Source organism: Aquarana catesbeiana, linkage group LG06 (genome assembly GCF_042186555.1).
Source record: "Aquarana catesbeiana isolate 2022-GZ linkage group LG06, ASM4218655v1, whole genome shotgun sequence".
Lineage (NCBI taxonomy): Eukaryota > Metazoa > Chordata > Amphibia > Anura > Ranidae > Aquarana > Aquarana catesbeiana.
In genome coordinates, this window is record NC_133329.1 from 410467670 (window position 1) to 410491581 (window position 23912).

A 23912-nucleotide genomic window follows, 5' to 3' on the forward strand; every position below is an offset into this window, starting at 1 on the left:
CAGAGGTAGAGGGGCAGAGACACAAACTACTGCAGGAAATCTCCCCATTGTGGGAGGGGCAGAGACACAAACTACTGCTGGAAATCTCCCCATTGTGGGAGGGGCAGAGACACAAACTACTGCAGGAAATCTCCCCATTGTGGGAGGGGCAAAGACACAAACTACTGCAGGAAATCTCATCATTGTGGGAGGGGCAGAGACACAAACTACTGCAGGAAATCTCATCATTGTGGGAGGGGCAGAGACACAAACTACTGCAGGAAATCTCCCCATTGTGGGAGGGGCAGAGACACAAACTACTGCAGGGAAATCTCATCATTGTGGGAGGGGCAGAGACACAAACTACTGCAGGAAATCTCCCCATTGTGGGAGGGGCAGAGACACAAACTACTGCAGGAAATCTCCCCATTGTGGGAGGGGCAGAGACACAAACTACTGCAGGAAATCTCCCCATTGTGGGAGGGGCAGAGACACAAACTACTGCGAGGAAATCTCCCCATTGTGGGAGGGGCAGAGACACAAACTACTCTGGGATATCCTCACTGGTGATGGTAATAGAGGAGATTATACTTCTAGAGCCAGTGCACCAGACAAAATGACATCACAAAATGAAACACACAGCCACACCAGTGAAATAGAATTTAATGTTCAAACGATGCAAAGATAGTTTCCATGGGAAATCCTTGTTGCAGCAACTGACCAACCGAAAAAAAAAAAAATAGACGCAGCCGTTGTCGCTGTGGGCGCAGCTCGTGAGCGCGCAGATGGGCGGACAGCTTGTGGCGAGTGTCGTAGCTTTATACCAGGACGGCCCACAGCGGAGGGGTGCAGATGGAGTCGTGTCATTAAATGTGGATTATAAATAATACGATAAAGAAACTAGGAGTATATTTTCTATGTGTATATATTACATGGAAAGACGTGGCAGTTTAATAGGAAGACAATATACATCCTCATCGCCGGCGGCAGGAAAAGCGTGTCGCAGCGTACCTTAAAAAAACGCAGACCGCGTCCTTGGCCGCCGCTCCTTCAACAAACAGATACAAAATCGATTATATCGGGGGATAGTTAAGAAAACGTCTGCTTGTCCGCATAAATATAAATAAACTTTGCGTGATTAATCCGTGGAAGAAATCGCGATTTTTTTTTTTTTTTTAAGTGACGATAGAAAATCGGAGAATTCGCACGTAAAAAGCCCAACCCCCCCCCAAAAAAAGTCCACCTTTAAAATGACATAACGCTCAAAATGGACACTCTTTGCGCTGTATATTGTGGTGCCGACAAAACTGCCATGTCCGTTACCGGATGAAACGCGGGAAGATGGCGTAGGCCTGACCAGCGTCTAACAATACAGAACGACCTCGTTATAACACTCGGTGCCTTTGTATAGAATTTACAAAATATAGAATCTGTTTTGTTTTTGTTTTGTTTTTTTGTGTTTTTTTGTTTTTTTTTTTTTCATTTAGATCTCCACACTAAAATATTACAAAATAAACTTACAAAAAAGGATGTACATCAGATCGTTCAGCGAGCAAAGGTTCCCGGGTCACTGCGACAGGGCGGAGAGGGCGCCTATCGAGTCTCCGGGTGGCTGAGGGCGCCGCTGAAGCGTGGCGCTCTCGGGGGGGGTGGTGGGGAGAGGGGGGCGGGGAATCGATATTCTCCCCCACCCCCCCCATGTGAAAATGTTACCCAGAAAAACGGTACAAATTGTGAGGTTGTCTTCTTTTTTAACCAAAATTCTTACTGGCGGATCTCTCGCACTGGAAGATGAAAATTCCCCTGATGGAGGACGGCTTTTGCGGCAAGTCTTTGGCGCGGTTTCTGACGCGGGAACCGCCGGCGATCTGGTACCGTAATACATTCCTTCATTCCTTCATAGAGGAAATCATTGAGTCGGGTCAATAAATAACATTTTACTCTCGGGTCCTCCCAAAGTGGCGCCGCTCCCGTAGCCGGGCGTTCACTTTCCGGGAATCTTTGGTCAGTCGCCCCTTTTTTAGAGTGAGGACCCCCCCCTCCCCTCCCCCGTCAAAAGTCAATGGTCTTCAGTGCATGGTGTTTGCGGTAAAAAGCGTCTCTCGGTCCGCTAACTCGGTCTAGGGGGGCCGTGGTTTAGGAAGTAAGTGGTCATCTCTCCTTTTCCTTTCACCTTCACCACCCCTCGGCATTCCAGGGAGTAATTGTTGGCCGCCAGGACCTGCTGGAGGTCCGCCGTGACCTGAAAACAAAAACAAAAGAAACTTTATTGTCTAAGAACTTTGTATTCAAGAAACTTTTCAAGATATTTTCATACAGAAAGCGGGAAAATAATTGCGATGTCTTTCATTGAAAACGCCACATTGTACAGGATATCTATGATCAGAGCATCGCCCGCCTAGGGCAGTGATGGAGAACCTCGGCAGCCCAGATGTGTTGGAACTACATTTCCCATGATGCTCGTGCACTCTGCAGTTTAGTGGAGCATCATGGGAAATGTAGTTCCAAAACATCTGGGGGGGGCCTAGGTTCTCCATCACTGGCCTAGAATAACCCTATAGCAAGCAAAATGTCTGGGTACAGATATAAAGGCAAATAAGTAAACAAAAAAAAATCTAGAAAGGAAAAACCATAGAGATGGTAAAATGAAAGAAGGAGAGGGATGGAGGACAAGGAGGGAGGGAGGATCTGAGATGGGAAATGGGGGAGTCTGAAAACTCTTGAAGAAGCCTCTAGGTCCGTGGTCTCCAAATTTTCTAAACAAAGGGCCAGTTTATTATCCTTCAGACTTTAGAGGGGCTGAACTATGGCCCATCATTGGTGTCAGTGGGAGGAATAGTGCCCCATCATTGGTATCAGTAGGAAGAATAGTGCCCCATCATTGGTATCAGTGGGAGGAATAGTGCCCCATCATTGGTATCAGTAGGAGGATTTGTGCCCCATCATTGATATCAATGGGAGGAATATTGCCCCATCATTGGAATTAGTGGGAGGAATAGTGCCCCATCATTGGTATCAATGGGAGGAATATTGCCCCATCATTGGAATTAGTGGGAGGAATAGTGCCCCATCATTGGTATTGGTGGGAGGAATAGTGCCCCATCATTGGTATTAATGGGAGGAATAGTGCCCATCATTGGAATTAGTGGGAGGAATAGTGCTCCATCATTGGTATCAGTGGGAGGAATAGTGCCCCATCATTGATGTCAGTGGGAGGAATATTGCCCCATCATTGGTGTCAGTGGGAGGAATAGTGCCCCATCATTGGTATCAGTGGGAGGAATAGTGCCCCATCATTGATGTCAGTGGGAGGAATATTGCCCCATCATTGGTGTCAGTAGGAAGAATAGTGCCCCATCATTGGTGTCAGTAGGAAGAATAGTGCCCCATCATTGGTATCAGTGGGAGGAATAGTGCCCCATCATTGCTATTAGTGGGAGGAATAGTGCCCCATCATTGGTATCAGTGGGAGGAATAGTGCCCCATCATTGGTGTCAGTGGGAGGAATAGTGCCCCATCATTGGTGTCAGTGGGAGGAATAGTGCCCCATCATTGGTGTCAGTGGGACGAATAATGCCCCATCATTGGTGTCAGTGGAAGGAATAGTGCCCCAATAAATAAGTGGCCCAGATAAAGTCAAGCAAAGGGCCGTATCTGGCAGGGTCAGATGCGGGGGGCTGCAGTTTGAAGACCACTGCTGTAAATCATAGCTCTGAGGGCAGCACAATAATTGGCTAAGGGTTTCATGGCTCACATGGGGCACCAAGTCTGTAGAGCTCTTGCACAGAGTTTGTCACCTACTGGCTGTAAGTGGTATATATGTAATATTTTATCGGCTCACCTGGATCCTCTCTGGCACTCCGGTGCTGTCCATGCGACTCGCCACATTCACTGTGTTCCCCCAAATATCGTACTGCGGTTTCCTGGCCCCGATCACACCGGCGACCACGGGTCCAATGTTCAGCCCTGTCACACGAGAGAATACAATGTAATCCTACAGATTGTACGGATCGTGTTCAGTGTAATCGGATTCTTGGGGAGCTACAACCCCCAGCATGCTCTGTCCGTCTCCCCCGGGACCAGGAATGTCTGAGGTCATTATATATCATTCGTTTAGAAGAACCTATAGTAGGTCAAAGGTCAGAGTGCGGCAACCCCTCCCCCCACTCCAGCATCCAGAACTTATTCTATATCGGACTGACTGCAGCTCGCTCTCATCTGATTGGTTCCTGGGGCTCGCAGTGCTTCATTGGATAATCCTGAAAATTTTGGGATGGGGGGGGGGGGGGCACTTACCGATCTTCATCTGGAAGTTGTTGAACGAATGTTCGTTGATGTATTTCATCTGATCCATCAGCCTCATTGCATAATCGGCCAGCGCCTTGATGTGCGATTTCCCCACCTTGTCGTAAGTCGTATCGTTGAGTCCCGAAGCCGCCATGTAGGTGCTGCCGATCGTCTTGATCTTCTCCAGCTGCCGAAACTCATCCTCGCTGATGATCTGTCAATGTGGGGGGTCATTGGAAGATTCGGGTTATTATCTGTATGATTTCATGTATCCCCCAATCCCTTCATTCTGTCCCTGTGAGACTGGCCGTGTGCCTTGTCAGTATCTCCAGGACCAATCTAACCAATCTATCCACCGAAAACATGCTTTACACTTTTTTTTAGCCACCTTAATACCGCCGCAGATAAAAATACAGAGGGGTATGGGGGGGGACACTGATGTAAGGGGGGGGGGGGACGCTGATTTAAGGGGGCAATATGATGGGGACCCTGATGTAAGTGGGGGTTATGGTGGGGTATCTGATATAATGGGGGGGGAGGGGGCTCTGATGAGGAACCTGATGAAAGGGAGGACTCTGATTTAAGGGGGCAATATGATGGGGACCCTGATGTCACAGGGGACTCTGATGGGGATCTTTGACGTAAGGAGGACTCTGATGGGGAATATGATGTAAGGGGGGATTCTGATGGAGAATCTGAAGTAAGGGGGACTCTGATGGAGACTCTGACATAAGGAGGACTCTGATGAAGACCCTGATGTAATGGAGGATTCTGATGGGGAACCTGATGTAAGGGAAATTTTAATGGGGAACCTGATGTTAAGGGGGACTCTGATGGGGAACTTGATGGAAGGGGGTATTCTGGTTGGGACCCTGATGTTAAGGGGGACTCTGATGGGGAACCTGGTGGAGAGGGGGCTCTGATAGGGAACCTGATGTAAGGGAAACTTTAATGGGGAACCTAATGGAAAGGGGGGCTCTGATGGGAAAACTGAGGTAAGGAGGACTTTGATGAAGACCCTGACGTAAGGGGGGACTCTGATGGGGACCCGGATGTAAGGGGGGCTCTGATAGGGAACCTGATGTAAGGGAAACTTTAATGGGGAACCTAATCGAAAGGGGGGCTCTGATTGATGAATTTGATGAAAGGGGGAATTTGATAGGGAACATAAGGTAGGTAGGACTTTGATGGATACCCAGATGTAACAGAGGACTCTGATTGGGACCCTGATGTAAGTGGGGGTAGTGGTGGGGTCCTGATATAATGGGGGCTTTGATGGGGAACCTGATGGAAGGGGGGCTCTGATAAGGAACCTGATGCAAGGGGGGGACTCTGATGGGGAACCGGAGGTAAGGAGGGCTCTAATGGAGACTCTGACATAAGGAGGACTCTGATGAAGACCCTGATGTAATGGAGGATTCTGATGGGGAACCTGATGTAAGGGAAATTTTAATGGGGAACCTGATGTTAAGGGGGACTCTGATGGGAAACTTGATGGAAGGGGAGGCTCTGATGAGGAACCTGATGTAAGGGGGTATTCTGGTTGGGACCCTGATATTAAGGGGGACTCTGATGGGGAACCTGGTGGAGAGGGGGCTCTGATAGGGAACCTGATGTAAGGGAAACTTTAATGGGGAACCTGATGGAAAGGGGGGCTCTGATGGGGAACTTGATGGAAGGGGGTATTCTGGTTGGGACCCTGATGTAATGGGGGACTTTGATGGGGAACCTGATGGAAAGGGGGCTCTGATAGGGAAACTGAGGTAAGAAGGACTTTGATGAAGACCCTGACGTAAGGGGGGATTCTGGTGGGGACCCTGATGTAATGGGGGCTCTGATAGGAAACCTGAGGTAAGGGAAACTTTAATGGGGAACCTAATAGAAAGGGGGGCTCTGATTAATGAACTTGATGAAAGGGGGAATTTGATAGGGAACCTAAGGTGAAGGATACCCAGATGTAACAGGGGACTCTGATTGGGACCCTAATGTAAGTGGGGGTAGTGGTGGGGTCCCTGATGTAATGGGGGCTTTGATGAGGAACCTGATGGAAGGGGGGCTCTGATGAGGAACCGGAGGTAAGGAGGGCTCTAATGGAGACCATGACATAAAGGGTACACTGTGGCCCTCATACTGAAAAGTTTGGAGACCCCTGAGCTAGAGAGAAGCCACGTTGGGGGTTACCAATGTTCCACAGCCCAGACAGCAGAAAGAAGGCGGGGCAGTGACACGGTCTGAAGAACTATGGAGCCCTGACATGTGTTGTCACGCTATGATGTCCGCCATATTGTATAGGGGTCGTTGGGGGATCCCATGTTTTTTAGCTGCAGCTGCCTTTTTAAATAAACTGGAAATGAATTTTATGGATTGTCCCACCACCAACTGATCCGGGAAGAATCTCCGCCCACAGGAAGTGGTTCCTCCCGCCATCAATCACACTCTTACTTTCTAACCCTTCATTACAGGGAAGAGCGCCCATCCCTGGTCTCACCTCGTCGAAGTCCGCGATGATCTCGTTGAGGAGCCGCAGACACTCCACCCCCTCATTGTTGGCCTCCAGTTCCACGTAGAACTCAGAGAAGTTGCTAATGGAGGCGAACATGACGGCGACGCACTCACACGACTGGTAATAGAGCTCATCGTTGCGCCTCTCCCGCGCCAGAAAGTGGGCGGCCACATCCTTGGGAAGAATATTATGGAGGAGGCGCCGGTTGTAGGCCTGGAGCTCCTCCATCTCCTCCTTCTCCTCCGTGGCCTACAAGAAGAAGGTGGACACCACCATGGTGAGAGGAGAAGAACATACAGACATCATTTACATTCTATGGAATACAGCTGACCGGGTGGACGTCTTTACTTAACTCAATGCCAAACAGCAGCGGCACAAGCAGAAATATATATGTTTCTTTTTTTTTTATGGTTGGTGGAAATGCTGTCAGCCCCTGATCTGTCCATGTAGGAGCACAGAGGGGCCCCTCTCTCTCATGGGTCCTATCTCTCTTTTTATGAACCAGAGCTACAAACTAGCTCAGCATCGCCACCTGCTGGTGAAATCAATTATTGTGTGACCTGAAAACGCAATCATTCCCTAGAGGAACAATTGTATCTTTATAGTTGGTCTAAATCCTTCAATGTCCATAATGGCAGATGGAATGGGGTTTTATTATTCCAGTAAATAGACTTTCCATTTTCATCACACTCTTTGGTATTTGAAGGACACGTAATCAATCTTTTTAGGGGCGAGTCTGGCTGTGAACCCCCAGGCAAGGGTCCCTGGGCTGTGTGCACAGAGGCAGCGGGGGTAGCTCCCATCCTCTGTTCTTGCAGCCTTCCTCTTCATTGTATGAGGAGACAGTAGGAATGAGAATCAGGAGTGGGGGAGGGGCACCTAAATGTTATACCTTAGTTAAAGACACACTGGGTGAAAGGGGTTAAAGGGTATGGAAAACCCTAGGGGGAGTTGATTATTTGCTAGGGGTTACAGCACATAACTTCTGCTTGTTGATTGGTTGCTAGAGATTACTTTACATCAATACTGCTCTCTGATTGGTTGCTAGAGGTTACTCTACATCCTTTCCACTCATTACTTGGTTGCTAGAGGTTACTGCACATTATTACTCATTGATTGGTTGCTAGAGGTTACTGGACATCCTTACCACTCACTAATTGGTTGCTAGAGGTTACTGCACATTATTACTCATTGATTGGTTGCTAGAGGTTACTGGACATCCTTACCACTCACTAATTGGTTGCTAGAGGTTACTGCACATTATTACACCATTGATTGGTTGCTAGGGGTTACTGGGCATCCTTACCACTCACTAATTGGTTGCTAGAGGTTACTGCATATCCTTACTGCTCAAAGATTGGTTGCAAGAGGTTAGTGCACATCATTACTGTTCACTGATTGGTTGCTAAAGGTTACTGCACATCATCTCCTCACTGCCTGCACACCATGGACTGGGGAGGTGAGAGGACCCATCAATAAACAGAAAACTCCTAAGACTCCTTGGAACAGTGGCAATGCTGGGGAAGGGGGGGTGATCAGTGGCAATGTTGGGGGGTTGATGGGATCAGTGGCAGTGGTGGGGGGATGGGATTAGTTAGGAGGCAGCACGCTGTGGCAAATTCTGAATCATGTGTAGAGCACATCTGAAAATCTTTGGCAAATATATAGTGGTGGATTCTACACTGACCACAAATGTAATGGGGAATTTGCAATGACCACCAATGCGAGAGGGGATTTACACTGACCACCGATGTAAGGGACAATTTGCTTTGCAGAACAGGCTGATGTTAGGCTCAATGGCCACAGTTGTAGGCAGGACCTATACCTCCCCAGTGAGCAGCATTCAGCAGAGGTGGATATAGCCTCAGGGGGGCATGATATACATATGAATGTTGCTGCTATTTACATATTAATGCAGGTTATTTACATGTAAACATGCGGTCTGCAGGTGAGTCACCTGTACACGGCAATAGGACAGAGCTGGGCAGCATTAGTAACAGAACTTCACACTGAGATATCGGGACACAGCACGGGACTAAAACTTCAAAGGACAAGGGAATTTAAACTGGAATAGTTGGCAAGTATGAAGCAGCTGCTTTGGGCCCCACAACAATGATGCCCCTTTTGCCCTGCCTTATATACTACCCTGAGTTTTATAATCAGAGACACATGTCCCCTGTCCACGGCTCCCACAGAAAGTTTTGCCAAAATTTAGTTTTTATGAATAGATCATTTGATACAAAATCTCTTTTTATATAAACCAGCATGAAAAAGGCATCTGGTGGCAATTCAGTCCTAATCACTCCCCCCTGACTTTGTACAGAATCCTCCGGAACAATTTGGGGGTCTCACAGTGAAGTACCTGAAGCTTCCACAGGAAGTCGAGCCGGGCCGTAGACTCCACCTGCTGAGCGTGCAGATACAGCGCCAGAACGAACACCGTGATTATAATCGGCGTGGCGATCTTCAGTGCGACTCTGTCGATGGTGCTGCAAAGACATAAAGGGAGCTGTTACTTTCAGGGGAACAAAAACCATCTTCATGTACCAGTAATAATAAATAAAAAAAATATATATATATATAATAAAATGCTTTCAGGGAAACAAAAATCATCTTCAATGTTAAAAATAATCTGCCCCAGGTGCATAGGCATGTGCACAGGGTGTGCCGGGTGTGCCTGGGCACACCCTAATCACCCCTGCTGAACGCCTCTACCCCCATGGTAGCTGAGGCTACAAAGAAAGGAACTGGGTAATCTCTGTCCTCAGTGCCTTTCTGTGCTATTTCACCGTCGCCCCTTAATGGGGCTCATAACCAATTGTAAAACAAAAATACAAAAAAAAAAATTTAAAAAATACAATTGTAAAAAATAATAACAAAATAGAATAATAAAAACAAAAAAAACAACTGTCACCAATCTCATCCCTACTGACACCATCCACTGCGTGTGTTTGAGCTTTGGGGTGCAAACCCTAATGCAATAGGCTGCGCACACCTATGCCCAGGTGTCAGATACACTCAGTATGCTTCTGGTTTGCCAGACTTCGATCTTTCAAGCAAAAGCAGCCAATGAAGAAGCTGGAGTCCCATATACCGGTCCTCGGTGCAGTATTTTAAAAAATAGAGGTCTGTAATGACTGCCAACACATTTCTCTCATGACAGGTACAATTTAAGGGATGTATTTATAAAAATCTGCTGTGTGAATGTTTCAGCATTAGCACAGCCATGGCAAATAATTGCTGAAATGTGTGTATTGTGTGTGTGAAATGTCATTTTCTATTTTTTTTTCATATGATTGTCAGCTCCATCTAGTGTCCATAATGCAGTATTTTCCTCAATACCTCAATGAGGAAGATACTACATTATGACCACTAGATGGTGCTGCTGACCATCATAGGAAATATATAGAAAATTGGCCTACTGAGGAAGCCCAATCACAAGGGCGCAACACGTCTAGGGAGGAGCCGAACCCGTGACGTCACGCTGTACACTCGCCCAGGAGTTGTGCCGGCGTTCGACTGATGATGCCAAATTATACCGAATGCTTTTACCAAGCTCTGTTTTAGTAAGTGTATGTCTGTATATGCAGGAATAAAAGTGTGTTTAGCGGGAGTACTATGCCAGTGTCTCTTATATTTTCCATAACATCTGGGGGGGGGAAGTGTGACTCATATTGGTGCAGGTGGAGGATAGAGAGTCATCGGGAGTTCAATTAAGAGGACTAAGGAGCTGGTCTCTGCGGATCTGTACCAGGAACACAATATAATACAGGCAATTTATTTTCATGTTTGATGTTAGCAGGTTATTCATCTGGTGAAGGATGAGAACTATAGGAGATAATTGAAGACACTCTGGGTGTTGCAAATTGGTCTGCATGGCTGTCATCCCAGAAGGAAGCCTCTTCTAAAGATGATGTACAAGAAAGACCACAAACAGTTTGCTGAAGACAAGCAGACTAAGGAGATGGATTACTGGAACCATGTCCTGTGGTCTGATGAGACCAAGATAAACGTATTTGGTTCAGATGGTGACAAGCGTGTGTGGGGGCAACCAGGTGAGGAGTACAAAGACAAGTGTGTCTTGTCTACAGTCAAGCATGGTGGTGGGAGTGTCATGGTCTGGGGCTGCATGAGTGCTGCCGGCATTGGGGGGCTACAGATCATTGAGGGAACCATGAATGCCAACATGTACTGTGACATACTGAAGCAGAGCATGATCCCCTCCCTTCAGAGACTGGGCCGCAGGGCAGTATTCCAACATGATAACCACCCCAAACACACCTCCAAGACCACCACTGCCTTGCTAAAGAAGCTGAGGGTAAAGGTGATGGACTGACCAAGCATGTCTCCAGACCTAAACCCTATTGATCATCTGTGGGACATCCTCAAACGGAAGGTGGAGGAGCGCAAGGTCTCTAACATCCACCAGCTCTATGATGTCATCATGGGGGAGGGGAAGAGGACTCCAGTGACAACCTGTAAAGCTCTGGTGACCTCCATGCCCAAGAAGGTTAAGGCAGTGCTGGAAAATAATGGTGGCCACACAAAATATTGACACTTTGGGCCCAATTTGGACATTTTCACTTAGGGGTGTACTGACTTTTGTTGCCAGTGGTTTAGACATTAATGGCTGTGTGTTGAGTTATTTTGAGGGGACAGCAAATTTACACTGTTATACAAGCTGTACACTCACTACTTTACATTGTAGACAAGTGTCATTTCTTCAGTGTTGTCACATGAAAAGATAGAAGAAAAGATTTACACAAATGTGACTGAGGGGTGTACTTACTTTTGTGAGATACTGTATATATATATATATATATATATATATATATATATATATATATATATCTACAATCATAGGCGTGCTCATTAGTGTTATCGTTCTGTGTAGCAACAGGAACATGGGAAAGATCTCCCTCTTACCGGCTCTGCCGTAAGAGAAGTGTTTATCCTTTTCTCTTTCACTGTGCCAGCAAGGAGATCAATGTGCCGGAGTCATATATATGTAGATACATACACATGCATGTGTGTTTGAGCTTAAGGGTGCACACCTATGTCTACAATCTATCTCAGACTATTTTGCTTTTTGAATGAACAGTGGGATTGCACAAATCTTGCACTATATTACACTTTATGTTATATGTAATATAATATATATATATATGTCTATTTGCACTGAATAAGATTTATATAATAAGTTGCGCTACACTATATTATTGAATTAATTAAATATAAAATGACACTTCAGACATAGTAGGCACATACAGTGAGGGAAAAAAGTATTTGATCGGCTGCTGATTTTGTACGTTCGCCCCACTGACAAAGAAATGATCAGTCTATAAATGTAATAGTTTGTTTATTATAACAATGAGAGACAGAATAACAACAAAAATATCCAGAAAAATGCATTTCAAAAAAGTTATAAATTGACTTTCATTTTAATGAGTGAAATAAGTATTTGATCCCCTATCAATCAGCAAGATTTCGGGCTCCCAGGTGTCTTCTATACAGGTAACAAGCTGAGATTAGGAGCACTCTCTCTCTCTCTTAAAAGGAGTGCTCCTAATCCCAGCTTGTTACCTGTATAAAAGACACCTGTCCACAGAAGCAATCAATCAGATTCCAATCTCTCCACCATGGCCAAGACCAAAGAGCTGTCCAAGGATGTCGGGGACAAGATTGTAGACCTACACAAGGCTGGAATGGGCTACAAGACCATCAGCAAGAAGCTTGGTGAGAGGGGGACAACAGTTGGTGGGATTCACAAATGGAAGAAACACAAAATAACCGCCAATCTCCCTCGGTCTGGGGCTCCATGGAAGATCTCACCTCGTGGAGTTTCAATGATCATGGGAACGGTGAAGAATCAGCCCAGAACTACATGGGAGAATCTTGTCAATGATCTCAGCTGGGACCATAGTCACCAAGAAAACAATCGGTAACACACTACACTGTGAAGGACTGAAATCCTGCAGCGCCCGCAAGGTCCCCCTGCTCAGGAAATCACATGTACAGGTCCGTCTGAAGATTACTAATGAACATCTGAATGATTCAGAGGAGAACTGGGGGAAAGTGTTGTGGTCAGATGAGACCAAAATCGAGCTCTTTGGCATCAACTCAACTCGCCGTGTTTGGTGGAGGAGGAATCCTGCCTATGATCCCAAGAACACCATCCCCCACTGTCATACGTGGAGGTGGAAACATGATGCTTTGGGGGTGTTTTTCTGGGGACAGGACAACTTCACCTCATCAAAGGGGCGATGGACTGGGCCATGTGCCATCAAATCTTGGGCGAGAGCCTCCTTTCGTCTGCCAGGACATTCAAAATGGGTCGTGGATGGCTTCCAGCATGACATAGACCCAAAACACACGGCCAAGGCAACAAAGGAGTGGCTCAAGAAGAGGCACATTAAGGTCCTGGAGTGGCCTAGCCGGTCTCCAGACCTTAATCCCATAGAAAATATGTGGAGGGAGCTGAAGGTTCGAGTTACCAAACGTCAGCCTGGAAACCTGAATGACTTGGAGAGGATCTGCAAAGGGGACAAAATCCCTCCTGAGATGTGTGCAAACCTGGAGGACAACCACAAGAAACGTCTGACCTCTGTGATCGCCAGCAATTGGTGGAAAAACCCTTGTTAAGTCATGTTTTGCGAAGCGTTCAAATACTTATTTCACTCATTAAAATGCAAATAAATGTATGCGTTTTTTGAAATGCGTTTTTCTGGATATTTTTGTTGTTATTCTGGCTCTCACTGTTATGATAAACCGACCATTAAAATTATAGACCGATCGTTTCTTTGTCAGTGGGGCGAATGTACAAAATCAGCAGCAGATAAAAAATACTTTTTCAGCCTCACTGGGATTATTCGCAATGGCTGTGTGGATTTTTATAATCTAGACCCCCTAGGGCAGAGTTCACATCTATGCAGGTCTGCATGTAAATCGCATCCTTTCCAGCGGTAAAAATGCACCGCTGTTAGCAGATATATGGGGGGCGCCAATAAACCTTAATGGCCTCCCCACACACTGGAAATGGCGGCACGTTTTCCTCATGCTGGGCAGCGCAGAGATGCAATTTGGGAAAAAGGTGCAAGTACCTTTTTTCCTGTGTTTTTTTTTTTTATTATATTTTAATTAATTGACTGCTGCTGTGCCTGTGGGGAAACTGCAATAGTGTGAACCTCGCCTAAGTGCTAATTATAGATTTCCCAGCTTTCTATTTGACGAAACGCGCACAGGACGGGTCAGACACTCCGCATATCAGGCACACTCATTGTCTATGTCTGGAATATTCTTTACAACCTTTTTAAAAGTTGGAAATTGGGTCATAAATGCCTAAAATGTTTTGTCTGGAGCTCCAATGTAATTAAAACTCTGAGCTCTGATTGGCTGTCGGATCAGATTTCCTTTATGAAGCCCCATAAACTCTTCTGCACCAGTAATTGGGATAATTTGTCATTCACATCCTGGGATTGCGGCACGTATCTAAATGAAAGCAGACCTTCAGTCATTTTTTTTCTTCTTTCCATCTATTAAATAGACATGTGCAATTCGTTTAGTTACGAATTCGTTATTCGTTAAAATTCCTTATATTATATAAACATACGAATGAACAAACGTTTTACTAAGAATTCGAACAAACAACGATTTATCGAAAAGAACGAATATGGGAAAACCACGAAAATATGAAATAATTAAATTAGAAACTGTAAAAATACGAAAGGATGAAAACCCGCAAAAACGAAAACATAGAAACAACGAAAATACCGAACAAAGATTCAAAATAACGAAAATCAAAATGAACGAAAAAATTTAAATTACGAATATTCGGAAAACGGAAACCAAAGCAAGGAAAATATGAAATAACGAAAATCCTGCTGATCGAGAATTCGAAAGAACAAATCCGTTAGTTCTGAAATATTTCTGGACGTTGGCCAATAAGCTTGTCCCTTCCCCTGAAGAGGATGTCCCTTCCCCCAATGAGCTTGTTTCTTATTCCCTTTTCTGTTTTAGACTGCAATGCATTCCATCCGGAGTCCAGACAGGGTGTGGTTGGGTCGGTGGCACCGTTTTGGTGGATTTGTCAGTTAAATATCCTGAAGGACGTCATATGACACCCAGTTAGGATAACCGAACCACCGCCCGGCAGATTGACAGCCGGGCGGTGGTTCAGTTATCCTGACTGGGCGTCATATGACGTCCTTCAGCATAACAGCCGCCGCGCGTCAATCTGACACACCGCTCCACCGTCCCGGCAGAGGCTCTTTACCACGTGATCAGCCGTGTCCAATCCAATCTGATAGACGCGAGTAGAGGAGAGCCGATCAGCGGCTCTCCTGACGGGGGGGGGGGGGTCTGCGCTGATTGTTTATTAGCGCAGCCCCCCCTCGGATGCCCACACTAGATCACCAGGGAAGCCGCCGGGACCACCAGGGAAGCGGGCAACATGTGGATGGCCAGGTATGTACCCCATGGCCATCCACATGTGCCCAGTCTGTGCCCAATCTGTTCCAATCAGTGCCCACAAATGGGCACTGACTGGCACCATTATAAATCAGTGATGCCCAGCAATGCCACCCATCAATGTCATCAGTGCCACCAATCCGTGTCAACAGTGCCACCCATCAGTGCCCATCCGTGCCACCTATCAGTGCCCATCCGTGCCACCTATCAGTGCCACCCATAATAGCCCATCAGTGCCGCCTATGAGTGCCCATCAGTGCCACCTATGAGTGCCCATCAGTGCTGCCTATGAGTGCCCATCAGTGCCACCTATGAGTGCCCATCAGTGCTGCCTATGAGTGCCCATCAGTGCCACCTATGAGTGCCCATCAGTGCCACCTATGAGTGCCCATCAGTGCCACCTATGAGTGCCCATCAGTGCTGCCTATGAGTGCCCATCAGTGCCGCATACCACTGCCACCTATCAGTGCCCATCAGTGCCACCTATCAGTGTCCAAAAAGAAGCAAACAAAAAAAAAAAAAAGGAAACAAAAAAACAAAAAACAAAAAAAAACAAACAAACAAACAACAAAAAAAAGAGGGCGCACAGACCTAGCACATTACCACTGATAGCGTTTATTAAAAAGTAAAATAGCAAGTATATACTCACAAACGAGCATGAAACACAGGCATGGACATTGACTGCAGGTACGCAGTAACAGACATCAGAATGAAAACGGGACCGGACATCGGGTGGATACGGCAATGGCTAACGCGTTTCGGGGGCGAGCCCCTTTCCTCAGAGCCTAAGCGGGTGGTTTTACTTTTTTTTTTTTTTTTTCAAATATAACTTTTATTAACACCCACAACGGGCAAAGTCAGGTCAATACAACAGAAAAAGTAAACAATATAACATACGGATTACAACTGCAATATAACCCTATTTGTCTATATCTGCGGTGCAGATCAGTATAGTTATTTTAGTGCCAGTCCCCAACCGGCACCGCCCCTTGTTATCTGCTGGGAAAAGTATATAGAGGTGGTTCAGCTAACAAACCTAACTACGCTTGTTTCTTTTTTCCTATTTCTAATCAATTAACAAAAAACAAAACCAAACAAAAAAAAAAACAAAAAAAAACAAAAAGCCGAGAGGGACAGCCAAGGTGTGTAAATAAATAATATTCATACATGAATCTCCTGTCTAGGGAGGGCTACTCCCTCCGTAGAGTGGATAAACTGTTTCCAAACACTCCAAGTCATGGAGTACTTATCCTGTTGGTTTCGCTCAGCCGCCAACAAGTCTTCCATTTTACTGATGTCTATCACCTAACGCAGCCAATCGGCCGCCCTTGGTGATGATTCTTTTTTCCAATAAAGTGGAATGCAGCATTGAGAAGGTGCCCCAAGAGTGATTTTAGATAGCATTTGGCAGGGATATTGGAAACATGAAGTAAGAAAAATGCCGGATCACCAGGTATCTTATATTCCGTGAACTTTTGAGTCACTTCCCGGTTTTACTTTTTAATAAACGCTATCAGTGGTAATGCGCTAGGTCGGTGCGCCCTCTCTTTTTTTTGTTTCTTTTTGTAGTTTATGAATGCCCAACATTCTGAAGAGGGCTGCAAGACGGCAGATACCACTGAAGCTTTCTGGCCTTATCACACACTGAGTATCTAGACACTTGAGCGCAGGAGAGAGTTTTTCTCTTTTGGTTACCTATCAGTGTCCATCAGTGCCGCCTATCAGTGCCCATCATCAGTGCCTGTCAGTGCCACCTCATCGGTGCCCATCAGTGCAGCCATATCAGTGCCCATCACTGAAGAAGAAAACGCACTTATTTACAAAAAATTTTAACAGAAACAAAGAAAAACTTATTTTTTTCCCAAATTTTCGGTCTTTTTTTATTTATTGCGCAAAAAATAAAAACACCACCAAAAGAAAGCTCTATTTGTGGGAACAAAATGATAAAAAAATTGTTTGGGTACAGTGTAGCATGACCGCGCAATTGTCATTCAAATTGCGACAGCGCTGAAAGCTGAAAATTGGCCTGGGCAAGAAGGTGCCTAAGTGCCCAGTATTGAAGTGGTTAAACATATAATAGCATACACTTTACGTAAAATTACAAATTATGCTCCGATTACGAATCTACGACAACAATGTTACAAAATTGCGAATAAATTAGGCCGTCAGTCTCAAGAAAGTACAAATGACAAAATTACGACGAGTAGCGTTTCAAATAAACAGAAAATGTATTCTAACGAAAGTACGAATGTAATTAAATCTACGAAGGTACGATTTTTTAATCAACGGAAATTAGACTCACAGAAATACGAATCATTTCAAATCAACGAAAATACAAACGTGTCCGAATATGAAATATAACGAAAATAGGAATTTCGAATCAACGAAAATTAGACTCACGGAAATACGAATCATTCCAAATCAGCGAAAAAATAACTCTTACGAAAATACGAACGAGTCCGAATACTAAAACCCACTTCTTACGAAATTACAAATCGTTACGAATCAATGGAAACAAACAAAAACTAAATTAAACTAGACTAATTTTTCTGTTGTGCACATGTCTACTATTATATCTTCTGCCCTTGTTGTTGTTGTTGTTTGAACTTTGGATAGTAAAACATTTTTTTTCTGCCAGTAAATTCCTTATACAGCCCACTTCATGTTTCTTGTCTGGTCATTAGCCTAGGCTTATGACATCATGCACAGCTCTCACTCCTGAGAGTTTGCCAGGAGGGGTAAGTCATAAGAAGGCCAATGAGAGCTGCAGAGCTGGAGGTGTGCCTGTGTAAATCCAGGAAGTGAAAAGGCAGCAGCTTCAGCTGCCCACAGTTAAAATGGTTACAGCCAGACTCAGTGGAGGGAGATTTCTGCAGCATATTTGGCAAGTACAGAATCAAAGTATATATAAAATAATATGCAAAGTGGTTGGAGGGAAGCTTCAGAATGGCAAAGATTTTTTTTTTTTTACAAACGATGTGAGCAGACTGCAGTTCCTCTTGAAGGAATCCAGGATTTGCACCCCCCTGAACACTTCTTACTGTATTCTGCCCTGTGATCTGGTTGCACAATAAAACACATGAACCATCCATATAAGGTCTTTGCCCAAATGACCAGAACCGCAGTGAGAGCGAGAGATCCTGCCATTCCAACTTGTCTTTTAAAAAGTCATATTAACCTCCCTGTATGATTATTTCGGATTTTAGGTGCTGAAAGCGGTACAATTATTTTGCATGGAAATTTGGCGTTTTATATTGTAGGCCTGTAATTCTTAACAATAACACACTTAAATCTGTCCAAACCAGAGTCTAGTAGATATCCCGGGTATTATAAAGTTTGAAACACAAAAACATAAATTATAATATAATAAAAAAAAAAATAATAATTAAAAAAAATAAAAATAAATAGTAATAAAATAAATTTCCACACAATTCACTATCGCTCTATTCTGCAAGTGTTTTAATTTACTATCGCTGTTTTCTAGCTGGTCTAAAGCCATTTTTGACGTAAAGGGACACTTTTTGGTTGCTATGGACAATCTCCAGTTTCCAGGCAGAAAGAACAGTATATGCAATATAAAACTGCATGCAGGGCATGGGCCAAAGCACTGGGGACAAATGGGATGTGAAATGATGTCATACAGTACTGTAATCTGTAAGATTACAGTACTGTATGTGTTATGCTTTTTAAATTTTTTTGAATTTGCCGCCAGGCTCCGCCCCCGTGCGTCGCGCCGCTCGCAGGGAACGGAGCCTGGCACGGAGAGGCTTCGGAGGAGGACGGAGCCCTCGGACACTGCGGGGGACATCGCAGGATCCCGGGGACAAGGTAAGTAACGCCGCCCCAGGATCCTGCAATGCGATCCCGAGTGTGGATCGGGGTTACCGCTAATGGTACTGAATTTTAACCCCGAGCCACACTCGGGAATACCGCCAGGGAGGCTACCCATTAAATAATAAAAAAAAAAATAATAATATATTCCTTCCGTTCCTTCTGATGAGCAACATCTGCACCCTACATCAGATTTCTTTGTAAATTAAAACAATTAAAACAAAAATACAGATTTTCTTACCAGGGTTCTGTTGAGTTGCTGCTGGACTCACTAAAAAAAAAAAAAAAAAAAAAAGAGAAAAAGAAAAAAGGAGTAATTAGTAATCATAGATCATTCTGCAATCTGAACACTAGAGGGTGCTATAGGATCAGTTTTGAAATTTGTGGCGGCACCTTATTAGTTTTGGCCTAAGAATAGAAAATAATAGAAAAGACTAGCATAGAAAAAAACAATAGAATAGAAAAAAATATAATATATATTTGGTACAGAATGAATTTGAATAGAAAAGATTAGAATAGAATATATTATATTTTTTTCTATTTTATGAAATGTGTCAGAATTCATTTATCAGAATCAATTCTCTGAATATATCAAACGTTATCATTTGATAGAATATTCAAGCACAATACGAGAGGATGCTAGCATAGAAAAATTATTCTAGAACTGGTTATAAAAAGAAAAGGCAAGCTTGGGCGGAACCATCCTGGAGCTTCTAATTACTACAATACTGATCTTCTTTTTTAAAGTTTGAGTATTCATTTATCTCTTTCTCATTGATCGTATTGATAACAGATCCCTGCTTACAGTTTGAGCCCAATTGGGGTAAACGATAGACGTGTGCAATTCATTTGGTTCCAAATTTGTTTCTTTTTAACGAATTTCGACAAATTTGTTAATTCGGAAACATCTGAATGAACGAAAATCCGTTTTAACACATTTTTACGAATATTCGGAAATTTGAATATTCAAAAATTCATGAATTCGTGAATTCGAAAACTTGTAAATCCGAAAACCCCACAATTCAAAAATCTGAAATAATAACTATTAACTTATAATTATATCGGAACTTCCTTTCAGATTTGGCTGTTAGTGAATGTAACAAATACGAATTTATCCGAAGTTACGAATTATCCAAAATAACAAATGGCTGATCTGAACAAATGGAACATAACAAATTAATAATAATAAAAATAATAATAAAAACGTATTATTATTTATTAATAATTCATTCTGTTCCATTTTTTTAGATGGCAATCGTTATTTTGGATAATTCGTAACTTCGGATAAATTAGCATTCGTTACATTCACTAACAGCCAAATCTGAAAGGAAGTTCCAATATAACTATAAGTTAATAGTTATTATTTCAGATTTTTGAATTGTGGGGTTTTCGGATTTACAAGTTTTCGAATTCACGATTTCATGAATTTTTGAACATTCAAATTTAAGAATATTCGTTCATTCGGTTAAATTCGTATTCGTTACGTTCAACTAACAGCCAAATTTAAAAGGAAATTCCAATACCTATAATTTTAATAGTTATTATTAGTTGGTTAGTTTATTATTTAGAATATTTTTGATTTTCATTCTTTCGAATTTTCAGATTTTCTTTCTTTTTTCAAATTTACGAAATTTGAATTTTCGAATTTCTGACTTTTACAAATTCAGGAATTTACGAATTGCGAACATAACGAATGACCTGAAAAACGTAAAAATAAAAAAAATTAAAAACGAATGAAACGATAACAAAACTAATTTTTCGCAGTGCACAAGTCTAGTAAGCGAGACCAAGGTATCAAAAGCACGGATATCACCTGGATACCTTCTCATCGTTTTGTTTGCTTACTCTTCAAATGTATGCATTATTTAGCAAACACCGATAAGAAGTGTAATTGCAGGTTTTATCCCCTCTTATACAATGTGTGACGCAATCTTTTGAGTAGTTCGATCCATGCTAAAATTGTCTTAGTTAAACTACTTTTAGTTTATGTTGGAACTACAACTCAATATTATTACCATATATGTGATCTTCCCTTTTGCTGCCACCATATGTACTTATGTATACTAATTGGGAGCAGCGGCTGTCTCCATGCAGCTGCTGCATTCCAGTTGGCATGAATGGGACGGCCTACATGGGGGATGCACGGAACACCTGTAGGGCAAAACAAGCCCCTGTGAATGAGGCCTTACACAAAACTAATATCACATACATAGATGTATCTATAGTGGGGAAAATAATGATTTGGATAAAGAAAGATTAAGCAAATACAGTGGGGGTGGGGGGGATAATGAATGGCTCCTCTGCAGTTTGTGTAGATTTGCCCACTTACCGAGAAATGAAGGGTCTATAATTTTTATCATAGGTGTATTTTATATGATAAAGACAGAATATCAACCAAAAATCCAGAAAAAACACACAATAAAAATGTTATAAATGAAGTTGCAGTTCAGTGAGTAAAATAAGTATCTGATCGCCAAGAAAAACATGACTTATGCCGCGTACACACGAGCGGACTTTTCGATGGACTAGGTCTGGCGGACTGGACTCCGTCGGACAATTCGACCGTGTGTGGGCTCCAGCGGACTTTTTTTTGCCAAAAGTCAGACGGACCTAGAGATAAAACATGTTTCAAATCTATCCGTCGGACTCGAGTCCGGTCGAAAAGTCCGCTCGTCTGTATGCTAGTCCAACGGACAAGAACCGACGCTAGGGCAGCTATTGGCTACTGGCTATGAACTTCCTTATTTTAGTCCTGTGTACGTCATCACGTACGAATCCGTCGGACTTTGGTTGATCGTGTGTAGGCAAGTCCGTTCATTCGAAAATCCATCGGAAAGTCCGTCGAAAAGTCCGTTGAGAAGTCCGCCAGACCTAGTCCATCCAAAAGTCCGCCCGTGTGTACGCGCCATTAGTAGTTGGTGGAGAAACCCTTGTTGGCGATCACAGAGGTCAGACGTTTCTTGTAGTTGGTGACCAGGTTTTCACACATCTCAGGAGGGATTTCAGTCCACTCTTCTTTACAGATCTTCTCTAGATCCTTAAGGTTTCTTGGCTGTCGCTTGGCAACTCGAAGTTTCAGCTCCCTCCATAAATTTTCTATAGGATTAAGGTCTGGAGACTGGCTAGGCCACTCCATGACCTTAATGGGCTTCTTCTTAAACCACTCCTTTGTTGCCTTGGCGGTATGTTTTGGGTCATTGTCATGCTGGAAGACCCATCTATGACCCATCTTTAGTGTTCTGGCTGAGGGAAGAAGGTTCTCCTCCAAGATCTTACAATACATGGCCCCGTCCATTGGCCCCTCAATGCAGCAAAGTCAGCCTGTACCTTTAGCAGAGAAACAGCCCCAAAGCATCATGTTTCCACCTCCGTGTGTGACTGTAGGGATGGTGTTCTTAGGGTCATATTCACCATTTTTATTCCTCCAAACACGGCGAGTCAAGTTAATGCCAAAGAGCTGAATTTTGGTCTCATCTGACCACAGAACTTTCTCCCCCAATCCTTCTCTGAATCATTTAGATGTTCATTGGCAAACTTCAGACGGTCCTGTACATGTGTCTTCTTGAGCCGTGTTTGGAGGAAGAAAAATGCTGACTATGACCCTAAGAACACCATCCCTACAGTCACACGGAGGTGGAAACATGATGCTTTGGGGCTGTTTCTCTGATAAAGGTACAGGCTGACTTTGCCCCATTGAGGGGCCAATGGACGGGGCCATGTATTGTAAAATCTTAGATGAGAACCTTCTTCCCTCAACCAGAACACTAAAGATGGGTCATGGATGGGTCTTCCAGCATGACAATGACCCCAAACATACGGCCAAGGCAACAAAGGAGTGGCTCAAGAAGAAGCACATTAAGGTCATGGAGTGGCCTAGCCAGTCTCCAGACCTTAATCCTATAGAAAATGTATGGAGGGAGCTGAAACTTCGAGTAGCCAAGAAACCTTAAGGATTTAGAGAAGATCTGTAAAGAAGAGTGGACCAAAATCCCTCCTGAGATGTGTGCAAACCTGGTCACCACCTACAAGAAACGTCTGATCTCTGTGATCGCCAACAAGGGTTTCTCCACCAACTACTAAGTCATGTTTTGCTTGGGGATCAAATACTTATTTTACTCACCGAACTGCAACTCCATTTATAACATTTGTATTGTGTGTTTTTTTTTCTGGATTTTTGGTTGATATTCTGTCTCTATCATATAAAATACACCTATGATAAAAATTATAGACCCTTCATTTCTTTGTAAGTGGGCAAATCTACACCATCTGCAGGGGGAGACAATCATTATTTTCTCCACTGTATGTACATCATCTTTCCTTATCCAAAATATTTATTGTCAGGACAATTTTTCTTCTAGCTTTGCACAGAGTAGGGAAGGGATCTTTTCTTTTGTCCCATTGCTGGGGAGATTTGCTGTCTCTCTATTTGTCCTGGCAACTGGTGTCATTAACACAGGAAGTGATGAGAATTCCAAAAGTGTTGTCACCAGAACAGGAATGGGGGGGGGGGGGTCTTCCAGTGGGGACCTGTTGAGGGTCCTGTAACATGAGCTTGAAGTCTTTGTACCGCAAGCAGCCGTCGCCCATTTTGGGGTGTGGCATGGACTATTTTTCACAAGAGGACATTGTTGGCGGCTGGTGGGTGATGGGTTACATTGTGGTGCACAAGAAACGGCCACATCCACCACAGGAGAGGGACGTCCATTAGGACTGGTCCACAGCCTGTTCGGAGACTAGAACCTTATGGACTTTATGGGCGGCTTTGCACTGCCCCACTGCGCTTTTTGCTAATACACACCTAATCCGCGGCTTTCCTGTGGGTTAGCTGCTTTTTCCCCCATAGACT

General features: G+C 43.9%; 1 protein-coding gene across 1 annotated transcript in view; it reads right to left on the bottom strand.

The window, feature by feature from the left end:
- Positions 1 to 625: 625 nt before the first annotated feature.
- ADCY5 (adenylate cyclase 5) overlaps positions 626 to 23912 on the bottom strand; it is a gene marked incomplete in the record, with an annotated part of 247690 nt that continues 224403 nt past the window's right edge. Inside the window, 6 exon segments of the mRNA XM_073634485.1 lie at positions 626 to 2221; positions 3821 to 3945; positions 4276 to 4480; positions 6755 to 7018; positions 9132 to 9258; positions 19308 to 19337. Coding sequence (XP_073490586.1) covers positions 2090 to 2221; positions 3821 to 3945; positions 4276 to 4480; positions 6755 to 7018; positions 9132 to 9258; positions 19308 to 19337 — 883 coding nt within the window.